This window comes from Nerophis lumbriciformis, linkage group LG22, assembly GCF_033978685.3.
Source record: "Nerophis lumbriciformis linkage group LG22, RoL_Nlum_v2.1, whole genome shotgun sequence".
In the NCBI taxonomy this organism is placed as follows: domain Eukaryota; kingdom Metazoa; phylum Chordata; class Actinopteri; order Syngnathiformes; family Syngnathidae; genus Nerophis; species Nerophis lumbriciformis.
In genome coordinates this window covers 26,334,959-26,350,659 of record NC_084569.2, presented here as the reverse complement: position 1 = coordinate 26,350,659, position 15,701 = coordinate 26,334,959, and the positions used below count along the sequence as shown (strand labels likewise).

The 15,701-nt window shown below is 40.2% G+C and overlaps 1 protein-coding gene across 2 annotated transcripts in view; it reads right to left on the bottom strand.

The window, feature by feature from the left end:
• Window positions 1-15,701, bottom strand: part of LOC133615190 (myosin-9-like) — a 77,728-nt gene that overhangs the window by 42,731 nt on the left and 19,296 nt on the right. For both annotated transcript variants that reach the window (XM_061973578.2, XM_061973579.2), the window contains exons 2-5: window positions 8,310-8,641; window positions 6,320-6,476; window positions 2,185-2,212; window positions 2,001-2,094 (exon numbers count right to left, since the gene is read on the bottom strand). In XM_061973578.2, coding sequence (XP_061829562.1) covers window positions 2,001-2,094; window positions 2,185-2,212; window positions 6,320-6,476; window positions 8,310-8,636 — 606 coding nt within the window. In that variant the 5' untranslated portion in view covers window positions 8,637-8,641. The remainder of the gene's footprint in view (window positions 1-2,000; window positions 2,095-2,184; window positions 2,213-6,319; window positions 6,477-8,309; window positions 8,642-15,701) is intronic.

The window sequence follows — 15,701 nt, the reverse complement described above, 5'->3', positions numbered from 1 at the left end:
TGCGTGGTTGAGGTGGGCGGGGTTTGGTGGTAGCGGGGGTGTATAATGTAGCCCGGAAGAGTTAGGGATGCATGGGATTCTGGGTATTTGTTCTGTTGTGTTTATGTTGAGTTACGGAGCGGATGTTCTCCAGAAATGTGTTTGTCATTCTTGTTTGGTGTGGGTTCACAGTGTGGCGCATATTTGTAACAGTGTTAAAGTTGTTTTATACGGCCACCCTCAGTGTGAACTGTATGGCTGTTCACTAAGTATGCCTTGTAGTCACTTACGTGTGTAGAGCAGAGCCCGCATAAAACATGTGATTGGGCCTGCATGCAGATAGTGTAAAATCGGACGCTAAAGGCACTGCCATCACGGCACGCCCTCAATATTGATGCCCCGGGAGATTTTCGGAAGAGGCACTGAAATTCTGAAGTCTCCCGGAAAAATCGTGAGAGCCATTATTACATTGATTTTTAATAGGGAACACTGCTTTACTATACAAACATATTGATTGACCAATTAAGTTATTCATCCATCCATCCATTTTCTACCGCTTATTCCCTTCGGGGTCGCGGGGGGCGCTGAAGCCTATCTCAGCTACAATCGGGCAGAAGGCGGTGTACACCCTGGACAAGTCGCCACCTCATCGCAGGGCCAACACAGATAGACAGACAACATTCACACTCACATTCACACACTAGGGTCAATTTTAGTGTTGCCAATCAACCTATCCCCAGGTGCATGTCTTTGGAGGTGGGAGGGAAACGGAGTACCCGGAGGAAACCCACGCAGTCACGGGGAGAACATGCAAACTCCACACAGAAAGATCCCGAGGCCGGGATTGAACTCACGACTACTCAGGACCTTCGTATTGTGAGGCAGACGCACTAACCCCTCTACCACCGTGCTGCCCCCAATTAAGTTAGTAGATCGAAATTCCACAATGTACACCAGTATACACTAAACGATTTGAAAAAAAAAATGTTATCTAAGCTTTTGGTGTTTATCGGTGGCAAACCAAATAGTAAATATATACAATATACCTCATTATTAATTTCTTCATTTAATTTTCAGAACATGTCGGGGGCCAATAAAATGCCATCCATCCATCCATTTTGAACCGCTTGTCCCTTTCGGGGTCACGGGGGTGCTGGAGCCTATCAATGATTTACACTTGTTTTTACCAACAATAAGAGTGAATGTTCGCTATTAAAAGAAACAATCCTTACCTGTATTGATACATTAGATAATTTTGCCCAGTATTCAAGTCAAACATAATAATGTGTAGCATAACTTATGTAAGTTTACAAGCTTTCAAGCATTGTTTCAAGTTCAAACTATACTATTGGACACTGTTTAGTCATTAACTTACCAAAGAAGAGGTTTAAAAATCACACCAAAAAAAGCTGGCAAGCATTACCATGTTTTTTTTGGGCTTTTCACACGGCATTTTTGTACGGAAAAAATACCAAAAAAAACAAATCACCTGTCATGTAGAAATAATTTTGGCTCTTTGAGTAAGAGCTGCGTTTCGCAATTCGTTTCGCACAATTGTGTTTGAGGTAGCCGTGTTGATATCAGAGTGGTAGAGTAAAACATTTTATTTTGGAGGCGCTCGATTTCCCCAGACAAATGTTTCTTCTCCTTGTTATGACGTGTCAGTCACATCATGTCAATTTAATAGTGGATTCTGTTTTTATTTGCTAATTCTGTGATTCCGTTGATGTAGAAATAATAGGGCCCTAAGGTGGTTTTCTGTGTCATTAAAAAAGTTGGGCTGCAGCTTATCAACACAATGATGTGGTGATGGATTAACAAAAGTTATGCAATTCATTTAGACACACACAGATAAACATCAGTCTGCGCCAAAGTGCTTGGGTGACGAGTGCAGTGCTGAGTAGGAAATGTTTTTCCTGTACGATAACAGCCCTAGTACATAATACAAATCAAAGAGTACGGCGTGATGGGAGAGCTAAAGGGTGGATGTTAAAAGGTATTGAAGAAGAGATTAGATTTACCTGGTCTTTCTTGTTCTTGTGAGAGGAGGCCACATGAGCCAGATACTGGATGACCTTCTTGGTGTTCTCAGTTTTCCCAGCACCAGACTCTCCTCTGCGAGCCAAACACACAAACAAATGAAGGGAGTCAGGATACTGAGGGAATAGAACAGGAGAAGTAAGGGCTGGTCAGGCATTAACTTACGTGCAAAGGATGGACTGGTCTTCACGATCTGCAAATAAGATTTACAAATTAATCATCAGGTTATTTTGCCCAATTTCATACTTTGAGAATATTTTTTCTGGAACCCAAGACAGCCTTGAGTTTGAACAATTGCCAACAATAATGAAATGAAACTACACACTTATGGCCAAACAATATCAACTTCATAAAACTATGAGTGAGAAGAATTACAGGTAAAATGGAGGTTAACACATTGTATTACGCAGTGGTAGCAGCATGTTGCACATTCAATATCTTCTTTCCGGAGCAGCTGGTCTCTACGGCCGGAAGCACATTGGCCACAAACAGGAAATCAACATCCGGCTTCTTGCGACTGGGAAGCTTGGCTGCTGTTTCAGAATTAGAAACTGCATTTTCTAAAAAAAAAAAAAAAAGAAAAAAAAAAAAAAAAGCCAAGACATCCTAGCAAGTCAAATTGTCAATGCAAAAAGTTAAGGTGATTAGCTCATGGAAATGGACGAGCCTTGGTAGAGGCGCTTTGACAAGTGTAAGGTCCCTTGAACAGATGTCGACAAGCGCAACAACCACAAGGTATTGTTTCAAGATGTGAACTTTGTTAACCCAAGCTGTGAGGAAATTATTCCGTAACCCAACTGGGATGTAATGATAAACGGTATTAATTATAATTCTGGAAAAACTCCCGGTAGTTACGTTCAAATTGATCGAAAAAAAAGTGATACCAGCACATTCATCAATTTAAACGGACTGGCCGGAGCTTGCTAGCTTAAATGCTTCCCCTTTAAAAAACATACCCCATCCATCCATCCATCCATCCATCTTCTTCTGCTTATGCGAGGTCAGGTCGCGGGGTCAGCAGCCTAAGCAGGGAAGGCCAGACTTCCGTCTCCGCAGCCACTTTGTCCAGCTCTTCCCGGGGGGATCCCGAGGCGTTCCCAGGGCAGCCGGGAGACAGTCTTCCCAACGTGTCCTGGGTCTTCCCCGTGGACTCCTACCGGTCGGACGTGCCCTAAACACCTCCCTAGGGAGGCGTTCGGGTGGCATCCTGACTAGATGCCCGAACCACCTCATCTGGCTCCTCTCGATGTGGAGGAGCAGCAGCTTTACTTTGAGCTCCCCCCGGATGGCAGAGCTTCTCACCCTATCTCTAAGGGAGAGACCCGCCACCCGGCGGAGGAAACTCATTTCGGCTGCTTGTACCCGTGATCTTGTCCTTTCGGTCATAACCCAAAGCTCATGACCATAGGTGAGGATGGGAACGTAGATTGACCGGTAAATTGAGAGCTTTGCCTTCCGACTCAGCTCCTTCTTCACTACAACGGTGGTGAAACATACCCCAATCAACCGTAAATTCCGGACTATAAGCCACTATCGTTTTCCTACACTTTAAACCCTGTGGCTAATAGGACGGTGCAGCAAATTTAGGGATTTTTCTTCACTGACTGTGTTGAAGGTTTTTTTTGTATTTTTTTGAAAAGCAATGAGAAAGTGCTTTATTATTTTCGCTATGGCGCCATCCTTTGGACAAATTTGTTTCGTTAGTGCTTTTTTTTCCCTTAACGGGAGTGTCGTTCAGTCTTAGCAGTCCATATAATTTCTACTCGTATGATTTTTTCATTCATCACTCCATGCAACGTTTATAGGTTTTACAATATAACAAACAATTCATACTTACTACACCGTCCCATGTGTGATGTCTGTAGGAGTGTTTTCATGCATATTTGTACGTGCTATCGTAATGTAATGACACTTGCGTCTTTAGCAATAGCTAATATGCTAACACGTTTAAGAGTGTCTGTGTTAGTATTATAAAATTACAATGGCATTCTTTTTGGATTGTTTCAGTTTCACAAATTCCTCAGTAAATTCACCTAGACGTCACCGTGGAGTTATTGAGTCGGTTTGGTTGATTGGAGAGCTTGCTTCCGCAGTTAGTGGGTGTATGACGGGTTACAGGCACCGTTTGGAGACAATTAAGGCATGTAAGTAAACATTTCCAGAATCTATGTAAATAACTCATTTCACAACGTATATACAGTATTGGTCAAAAGTTTACATACACTTGTAAAGAACATAATGTCATGGCTGTCTCGAGTTTCCAACAATTTCTACAACTCTTATTTTTGTGTGATAAGTGTGATTGGAGCACATACTTGTTGGTCACAAAAATCATTCATGAAGTTTAATTCTTTTATGAAATTATTATGAGTCTACTGAAAATGTGACCAAATCTGCTGGGTCAAAGGTATACATACAGCAATGTTAATATTTGGTTATATGTCCCTTGGGAAGTTTCACTGCAATAAGGCACTTTTGGTAGCCATCCACAAGCAATATATTTGGAGGAGAAAAGGTGAGGCCTTCAATCCCAGGAACACCATACCTACCCTACCGTCAAGCATGGTGGTGGTAGTATTATGCTCTGGGCCTGTTTTGCTGCCAATGGAACTGGTGCTTTACAGAGAGTAAATGGGACAATGAAAATGGAGGATTACCCAGAGGTTGAGTCTTGGGCGTAGTTGGGTGTTCCAACAGGACAATGACCCCAAACACACATCAAAAGTAATAAAGGAATGGTTAAATCAGGCTAGAATTAAGGTTTTAGAATGGCCTTCCCAAAGTCCTGACTTGTGGACAATGCTGAAGAAACAAGTCCATGTCAGAAAACCAACACATTTAGCTGAACTGCACCAATTTTGTCAAGAGGAGTGGTCAAAAATTCAACCAGAAGCTTGCCAGAAGCTTGTGGATGGCTACCAAAAGCGCCTTATTGCAGTGAAACTTGCCAAGGGACATATAACCAAATATTAACATTGCTGTATGTATACTTTTGACCCAGCAGATTTGGTCACATTTTCAGTAGACCCAAAATAAATTCATAAAAGAACCAAACTTCATGAATATTTTTTGTGACTAACAAGTATGTATGTGCTCCAATCACTATCACAAAAAAGTAAGAGTTGTAGAAATTATTGGAAGCTCAAGACAGCCATGTCATTATGTTCTTTACAAGTGTATATAAACTTTTGACCACGACTGTATCTGCGGCTTATAGTACTGTGCGGCTAATATACGGAGAAACTATTTTTTACCCTAAAATTTAGTGGGTGCGGCCAATATGCCGTTTTTTTTTTTTTGTTTTTTTAAAGTACCAATGATTGTCACACACACGCTAGGTGTGGTGAAATTTGTCCTCTGCATTTGACCCATCCCCTTGATCACCCCCTGGGAGGTGAGGGGAGCAGTGGGCTGCAGCGGTGCCGCGCCTGGAAATCATTTTTGGTGATTTAACCCCCAATTCCAACCCTTGATGCTGAGTGCCAAGCAGGGAGGTAATGGGTCCCATTTTTATAGTCTTTGGTATGACTCGGCCGGGGTTTGAACTCACTACCTACCGATCTCAGGGCGGACACTCTAACCACTAGGCGCTCTATAGTTCAGAAAATACGGTGAACATAAAACAATACTGTCTGACAACCAGGCTATTCAATTGTGCACATTGGACCTACAAGCTGTGCTCTCTTACAACAGAGTGATTCTTCTATACTCCGGTGTTTTTACAAAGCGTTCAAAGACCGCTGAATAGAGTAGGAGGCCACAACACCTGCCAGAAACTATGAATAATAGATTTTATTTGTTAAGCACTCAATTTAAATAAATATTAAAGTGCCACAGTACAAACCAATAATAACCAATAATAATCAAACAATAAGATTAGCCATTAAGACAGATAAAATACTAAGATAACACTATCAGTGAAGCATAATAAACAAATCATGCAAAATAGTGGGTTTTTCTAACAGTCTGTATTTGCTATTTAAAAAATATTAACTTGGCCAAAAGATTTCAGTGTGTTTAGAAGCCCCTTTAAGCACATTCAACAATACCTTGATAATTATGGTCACGATAACCGTTACATCCCTAAATCCAACCGACCTTTTGACAGCACATGTGAGGTCGGAGGTGAAAGTATACAATGTTTCTACAACCATTACTGTATATATACATATTTAAAGGCTGAGAGTCAGTGTGGACTCTGACAACATAAAAGAAGCCCAGAGCTCTGTTTGGAAAGCATTCCAAAGTATTGTCACTTCAACATAAATTGACATTGTTCTCCTGTGGGTTCGTGACTTACCCTGCATCATACTTCTGTAGGATATGTCGGTAATGGCATAGATATGAGGTGGCATTTCATGTTTCTTCTTGCCCTTGTACATTTCAACAATCTCCTCGGAGTAGATTGGCAGGTTCTTGTAGGGGTTAATGACCACACAGAAGAGCCCAGAATACGTCTGCGGAACAGAAAATATCCAATTATTACAAGATAGGGGATTTGAGTGAGCGGACTCCTGGGGACTATCGGTTACATTTTTATTTCTTGAGCAATGCATGATTGTTACATACTGAATTATTCATCGTCATTATTTAATTCTAATGTTGCAGCATAGTTTAATTTCACTCAACAAGCTGCCTCATTTCAACATGGAGCAGAAGCATTCTCATGAACTCTGATTGGGTCCTCTCCTATGTTATGCAACATCCGCCCCACCCAGCCACAACTTCAAAGTGAAGGGCATGTACTGCATTGTAAATGAGTACTGCTGCTTGACAGGTTAGTCGAGTCATAAAAAAATAACATTAAAAGCACAAAAACAGCAATACATCTTTCATATTCAGAATTCTCTGTCTCTTGATTTCTCTGTTAGCCTCACAACTCCTGTGCTGCAGTTCCAAGATATCTGTATCAGTCATCTTTCCCTCTGGGGTGCACAAGCTCTCCCATGAGAGCCTACAGAGCCTTGAGGCACTTAAACCAACCATAGACGACCTCAAAAACAAAAGGCAGTGCCGGGTCATAGAAACCGAATCATTTACAGCCCAGGACATGGGGATAAACAAAATAATGAGCATCAATTACGCCATTTGCATTCCATGTCCTTGGATCAAACTTGACTTCCTGTTCACAAAGCAACACACTAGAAGGATTGAGGAAGTAAACAAAGCACAAATGATAAAGATAGGACAATAATAAACCATCAAATTAAATATTTTTTTAAATCCTTCCTGTGATACTGATTGATCATTTATATGTGGACATGTGGCCATTATACCCACAGAATGCAAAAATTGATTCGTTAGAAATGGTACTCTTTGGGAACCTCACGATTTGATTTAGATTCTTAGGGCAACGATTCTATTCAGAATTAAACATGATTCTCGCAATAAGTGCGACTTATATAAGCAATGTTGGCCTAAAAATAATTTTTTAAATTATGTTTATTTATAAAAATCACAGACTATTGATCTAATAAAAGAAAACAGAGCAACCTCATCTCCAACCCAATCCCAACTTCAATATACTTAGAATAGAACATTACAAAGCAATTGAGGAGTCATACAAATACAATTAATACAATCCAAAAAAAAAAAAAAAAGGAAAATCAAATATTTATAAAAAAAAAACAAAAAAAACAATAATAGCGATTGATTCAATCTGGAAAAAATTATTCTTAAAAATGTTTAAAATGCAAAAATGATTAACTTATTTCTTTAACAGTCAATTATTAATTGATAGAATCAAAATAAATAAAAATCACGTTTGGATTTTTTTTTGAGCACCCCTACTGTTAACTGTAGCATCTTTAGTTTTTCAGTAATGGATTTTTAGAAGATTGGAGCGTGCCTGTGGAAATGTTTGTCTTCTCATCAGAACATACGAGGTCAGACAATATCTGTTCTAGTTTATCGCAAAAATGTTTATCCAAAATATCTTGTTTTACAAGTCATGGTGTCCATACCAAACCTTGTCCGATTACTTTAAGAGGTGTACCGAAAAGCTTGTGTTGAAATAGTCTATAGTGCTTCGCATTTCTAACCATTTGTTTTGCCATTGAGGAGGTCAATGACCCATGGGTATATGCAGGACAGGTGTTACCCGGCACAAAGAGCAAAAACAACCCTGTCATGACCACTCCCACCAGATGCTTAAAAAAGAAAACTTCACACCTACAGTAAAATGTAAAATTCAAGAGGAGTTTTGGATGAAAGGTGGAAAGTCTTCAAGGAGATACATCATAATAATAATAACAATAAGTATAAATATCATATCAGCACTCTATACTTACATATATGAGTCCAGAATAGTATCTTTCCTTCAGGTTGTGCAGCACTGAGGCCTCATTCAGACAGGTGAGCTCAGCCATGTCTTCCACTTTGCTGAACTTAGGTGGATTCATCTTCTGGATGTCATCCTTGTTCACCCGGATCTTCTTACCGGAGTCTGCCAGCTCGACCATATATTCGTCGCCCTGCTCTTCCTTCACGGAACCAGCCTCGAAGCCCAGGCGCTCTGATGGAACCCATACCAGCTTCTTGGACGCCCAGTCAGCCTGCGCCAGTGGATTGTTGATCAGATTTCGGTCCGCATACAAAAACTTGCTTGGGTCCGACATGGTAGCTGTTCCAATGAGAGAAAGAGGTTAATGGTTAGTGATTTAAAAGTGAGCTATTACAGAACAGTGGATCCTCATTGTAAAACATACTGCAAATAGTGAACATCCACAAATGATGGACGCATTCATAACAAGAAATGCCTAAAGTCGATGCGCAAAACCCTATAGTATGCATCTGAGTTATAATAGTTACAAGTATACAATATTGTTAGCTTAGCACAGTTATGAAACACCTGGGTTTAGAGAATGCAACTTCTTACCTAAATCAACTTTAGAGTAGATTTTTGTACTAATGATTAAAATGTTGCAAATCCTTTGCACGTCTTGAACTTTCACAAACAATCTGTGAAGAATGCAAAAGGTCACGGTCGATGCGGTTCGCAACAGGAAGTGTCTGCTCGAGTCAGGTCAGGTCGACATCAAACTGTCGGGATTCATGTTACAACAACTGGAAATACTTCCATATCAAACTCGTGCCAGAGCAGAAATATATTACAGCCTAGCTGTAAAACACAAAGAATATGATGGAGCGTGTGTACATACTAGATTGCCAAGATACCAGTGTGGCCAGTATGACGTCATCACATTTGCTATGATGCAAGCATTTCACTTAAAAAGGCAAAAAAATATATACATACATTTCAAACAAATCTGGTAATAATTATAGTATTAACATATTTTCTTAAATAATATTGTTTCGCTGTATTTTTCAATTGATGATGCTTATTGTACAATGTACTTTTTTTTCTCTAGACATTTCTCAAATCCTTTTAGTCACTATTAAAAACGACAGGCAACAAATCTAGCGTCAATTCTGCTGTTATTGTAGACCAGGGTTTCCCGCAACACTATGTTGTTAAGGCGGCCGCCTTAACAACAAAGAGCCATCGCCTAAACTAAAGTCTTAACAAGCTACTCAGCTTAGTTCTGCCTCTACCAGTACGTCTCTGCAGCACCCAGCACTGTCCCACCCACAGAACCATCTGATTGGTTACACGCAGAGCGGTAACAGCCAATCAGCAGTGCGTATTCAAAGCGCATGTAACAGCCAATCAGCAGTGCGTATTCATAGCGCATGTAACAGCCAATCAGCAGTGCGTATTCAGAGTGCATGTAACAGCCAATCAGCAGTGCGTATTCAGAGTGCATGTAACAGCCAATCAGCAGTGCGTATTCAGAGCGCATGGAGTCAGTGCTCCTGCGGTGTGGTGAGCAGAAAGGTTTTTAGCTAGACTGACCATACGTCCTCTTTTCCCCAGACATGTCCTCTTTTGCGGGGCTGTCCGGGCGTGGTTTCTTAAATGCCTCAAATGTCCGGCATTTTGAGTTAGGGTTGCGTGTATTTTCAATGTTCGTTCAGGGTTAAGAACGGGTTAAAAACAAAACAAATTGTGGAGGCGAGCACACGCAGCAGCATTCGTGAGGGAGAGGCAGAGACAGAGAGCGAGAGAGTCGAGAGACAGACAGGACACAAGAGAGAGATGCCGAAACGTAAATGCAACTCACGAATGATTTGCGGAAAAGGTATCCGTGTTTTCGCCCTGCCCGTGACACATGGTAAGCAGAATGTACTGTGTGCAAAGCAGGAACGTATATATCTGTGGCAAATAAAGATCTACAAGATTGACACTACAAAGCACAAAACAGCTGTGCAGGGCAAGAGCTCGTCTGCTGTTTTTTGTTTAAATGTAATTAACCTGTTTTGAGGCATTATTTATGTTTATATTATATACAAGAGGTTATTTTGAATTCTACCTCTGCACTTTTTCCAAAACTGTGAATGTTACAGAATATAAGTAGAGATGTCCGATAATATCGGCAGTCCGATATTATCGGCCAATAAATGCTTTAAAATGTAATATCGGAAATTATCGGTATCTGTTTCAAAAAGTAAAATTTATGACTTTATAAAACGCTGCTGTACACGGACGTAGGGAGAAGTACAGAGCGCCAATAAACCTTAAAGGTACTGCCTTTGCGTGCCGGCCCAATCACATAATATCTACGGCTTTTCACACACACACACACACACACACACACACACACACACACAAGTGAATGCAAGCATACTTGGTCAACAGCCATACAGGTCACACTGAGGGTGGCCGTATAAACAACTTTAACACTGTTACAAATATGCGCCACACTGTGAACCCACACTAAACAAGAATGACAAACACATTTTGGGAGAACATCCGCACCGTAACACAACATAAAACACAACAGAACAAATACCCAGAACCCCTTGCAGCACTAACTCTTCCAGGAAGCTCTGTCACTCCATGTTTGCGACGAAAAGTGAGCTGCACAAAGCATGATGCCACACTTGCTTTGCGCTGCTGGGAGCCTTTCTCTCCTTAAAATCTGTGTCAGCTTACATTTTTTTTAAATGCAGTACATCTCGGCTATATTAAAAAGGTACGTCCACATCGCGGACATGCTGTCTTGGATCCAGACAACCCCATGCAAAAGGCTTACGTCATCACAACAATCGGTTTCGGCAGCGCTGTGTGGGTGAGCAAAGTGCGTTCTTTTTCGCAGCCAAATTTTTGGGCTTCACTAGTGAATAGTGGCAAAAAAGAACCAATATATATCCATTCATACTGTAACTACCTGCCGGTGTTAATGTGTATGTTTGTGTGTCATGATGTTCATTATCCTATGGTCTGAACACACCGCGTCGGCAGAGAATGAGTATGTGTGTTTAAGAGTGAAATGCAGAGGAAATACTTGTTGGAATCAATAGCAAAAAAAGTGTCAATAATGAGTGTCGGACTTTGTGTATCTTTTTCTGGACGCTACAATACATTATTTTCATGTAAGAAAATACAAATAAAAACTACCTCGTTTTTAAAAAGGTGTGGCGGCTAATATATTGCCGTAGTGTACCGCCACAAATCAAATACATTAAGGGGAAACCCTGACATAATTCGTTTGCTTCCTTGCTATGTCAGAATGCTTAGTGGCTGATCGGTTAAAAGACGCATCTTTTCGGGAATCTTTTTAAGTTCCATATTTACATATCAGTTTCTTTTTGGTGACAACATTCAAAAGATAAAAGGCAAAACATTTGGTTTGAACAGAAATACAAAGGATAGCTCTCAAATGATAAATCAGAGCAGGCAAACCGGACAGTATAAGTTATTTTTCCTCCCAATAGTTACATCCAATATTCTGAATACATTTTTTATTTTATTTTAAATTGCATTTAGGTAGTGTATCCTAATAAAGGGAAATCCAGTCTCTTAAAGAGGTTAACCAAAAACAAAGTTGACAGTTATATGCATTGTTTACTGATTCAGTGTGATTTAATACAGTACATCGTATACAGCCTAAAGCAGGTTTATTCAACTCTATGGTTTTGGGGGCCACATTTCCAGAGAGCCAAGTACTTCTCTCTGCACTAGTATTTTTATTTGATATATTCCTGAAAATCTGCTGTTTAAGGACCTACTGCAAATATATTAGTCAACAATCTGACACTGCTGTAATGTTTTTAGGAATCCGCAGCAAAAATTGTAGTATTTTCCAAGTTTTTTAACTGCACTCACGGTCTGGTCTGGTGTCATTCCCAGACCTGATTTGGTCTCTGGGCCGTCATTTGACTAGTCCTGGCCTTAAAACTTCCTGTTGACAAGGTGTGCTGCAGTTGAACTCCAATAGAAAGTGACTGGACGGGTAATACCAGTACAAAAGGGATAAGAAGGCTGTGTGCTTAAAGCAATAGGTGAACCATTGCAAAGAGTCTCTGGGCAAATGCTTTTGCATACAATGGTGCTCCAGACTTTAGTGTTTCAATTATGGCTTAAGATCTGCATGTACTGCCACTACAGTCACTAGCTGTTCCAGAATGTTTGCATAAATGTGCTGTGTTGCTAATATGTAAAACTCGTCACACTCAACCAAGTATACGGATATTTACGTCAATACTTGGGGCCAAGTGTTTGACCAGGACTACCAGCGCCCCCGAAGGGAATAAGCTGTAGAAAATGGATGGATGGATGGATAGACTAGAACATTGCAACAAGCTCCAGTGGGACATGATTCTCTTGTCAAGAACTATTTTAAAACCCTCCCAACATTTTCAAGTGTTTAGAAATTGTATACATTTTCAGTGATTTAAAGGGGGAACTGCACTTTATTTACATTTTGCCTATCATTCACAACCACTATTAGAGACAAGAACACATCTTTTTTTACGAATTTTAAAGATGATAAAAAAAAGGCTTGGGAGATGCGGCTAATGGGAATCACTGTTGTAGCCTTCAAAGCCCTTCATCAACATTTTATATACACCCTGCAAGTATATATAAAATTGTAGCAACAGACACATTCATAACAATATGTAGTATGTACAATTTTAAGCATTGCCAGAACTGATTTCCTCAGCGCATTAATTTCCGTTTCCATTGCAGCGCACTTCTGACTTCCAGCAACAAATGTGTGTTCCTATTTACTAAAACAAACACGAGTGTTTTCTAATCATGTCAGACTTTGTAACAGACAACGAAGATGACTATTTGTCAACTGTCCATCGAGTGAGTCACACTTTATATTGATCATGATACACGCAGCACGTCATGTGTGTTAATACAAGTACAGTACATATGCTATCTCGCTAGCTGTGTACAAACAAAATATGAACTATTGCTTCGAGAAGCGAGCACGAAGGAAAGGTGAGGAGACGGTGCAGACGGAAGCCGAGAGAGTGAGGTGAAAGTAAATTTGAGCCAAACTATTTCGACATACCGTAAATGGAGTGCTTACCCAAATCAACCGGGAAACGTCCCCGGCCAGCTGGACCAAACAGACAACCGTCCATCGAGTGAGTCACACTTTATATTGATCATGATACACGCAGCACCTCATGCATGTTAGTACAACTACAGTACATTCACGGTCTGGCTAGCTGTGTACAAACAAAACATGAAATAATACCTTACAGATACTGTAATATGATTGTTCATGTTTTTCACTCAGTACCGATTAGTGTCCTATCACAGTGTTGTGTATTACAAACGCAAAAGTGATTTGGGTGCTGATGTAGAAGCTAGCTTAGCTCTTGCTGTAGCTAGCTTTTATGGCTAATACCGAAGCATGCCGATGTGTTACTCCGCTGAAAAAAATAGATACAAATAAAAAATAAATAGAGTTCCTCCGTGTTCACACTTACAATAAAGTCTCGACAGATTGGTTATTATACGTATTAAAGTATTGTTGGCATTATTTAAAAGCCTTTTTAAAGCGATTTAGAGGTAGAATTGTTTGCTCCAATTAGCTGCATTGCTAGCCGTCTAGAACGAGCTGATTTTTACATGTTGGAATGCAAATAAAACCATGCGTCTTCTTGTCTCGCAAAAAGATTGTGAACGATAGACAAAATTCCAAAAAAGTGCAGTTCCCCTTTAACTCCGTATTTAGTGCCTTTTTCCCAAAAAATACTTTCTATAGACTGTAACGGAGCCATAATTTATTGAAGATTAGCTTGTTATTACTCAGTTGCTGTTCGTAACCTTCAACAGATGAAAAAAATGGCAAAGGCTCAAAACAAAATAAAGCTTTTTGTCAGCTGTACTCTGTAAAAGGTGACAGACCCTTGAGTTTCTTCTAGAAGGCTATCTTATTTAACAAGCTTGTACCCATTCCAGCACATTAACCCTGGTCTGTGAGAAAGAAAGCAGAGCGAGAGCCATTCTTCTCATGACCCCTGGCGCCCCCATCCTCACCAGGCGGCAGCTGAAATCCATCATTTCTAACGCTGCCTCCAAGTCCAACTCTTGTTGGACAACCGCATCCTGTGATAGTAGTAGTACAGAGTGGAAGTGTCTGATGCGGCTGTTCTCAGCTGGTTTTCCTAGGATGAGACACACTCCTGTCTCTGCACAAGACTAAACTCCCTCCCACCCTATACACCCTCTGCTGTTTATGCAGTCTTTTCAGGGTCGCATTCCTGCCATACTCACCCTCTCTATCAGGGAGAGACAAATTCCACAAACGTCTCTACTTTATCCACTATGCCTCCTTGTTGCCTCCTGTCTAAGACCTTACTCCTGTGGACTTCCATCAGTTTTTGCACTCCTTTATTCCCAACGTCAGTTATATTATCAGACATACCAAAGTTACATTGCAGTTAAGGCACACCCATCCTGAGGCTGTACGGGTCAAACAAAACTGAACATTCTCAGTCCACATCTGCTTGACTCTCAAATCTCAAACAAACAGAAGAAGTCTCAAGAAATGTCTTTATGACTTTAGCTCAAGTGCAAAAATTTTGACTAAAATGGTGAAGCTGTATTTCAATTTGCACTCTGGTATTGACAGTTTAAGAAACTTATATATATATTGGTATTAGTTTGTATTTATTTTAGCACTGTAATAGTATGCAAATGTATTTTTCATCAGTTTGAGTGACTTCTTTTGCAGTATATTTGATTAGTATGTTTGTAATCAGCCTGACCTAAGCCTTGATTATGATCTTTGTGATTAGCACATGCTTTCATTTTATTTGAAAAAAGGTTGTAAACTTTAAGTAAGTTCAATACAATTATTGAATGTGATTAAAATCAAGAGGGCCCCTTTATAAAGGAAAAGTTGGCCCTGAAGTCAAAAAGGTTATGAACCCCCGCCATAGAGTACCGTATATGACTTATTTCAGTTGACAACGAATATTTGAAGTCAAAAGTCAATTAGATTGCAGGGTTGGATTTGTGAAGGCAGGTAGTATTACGATCACCAATTACCGCAACAATTAATAGAAAGACTCCAAAAATAATCAGAGATTTAATTGGTCGGCGCAGAGCAAGCTAGCTTACACACACCGGAATCAAGGACATTGCCTCCCTACTTGTGACTCGCTAATGGGAAGTTCCCCAAAGTAAAACAAATTAAGAGGAAAAAATACGACTACAAAGCCAAATGTCCCGTTGTAAAATTTCAACTTCAGACCGCATGGGCAATATGAGCCCATCAACACAGATGAACAAGCGAGAATACTGTGGTGGCAACAACAACAACAACAACAAAACACCTGACAGTTTTTCCAAGTGGGAAAAAAAATATAGGAAT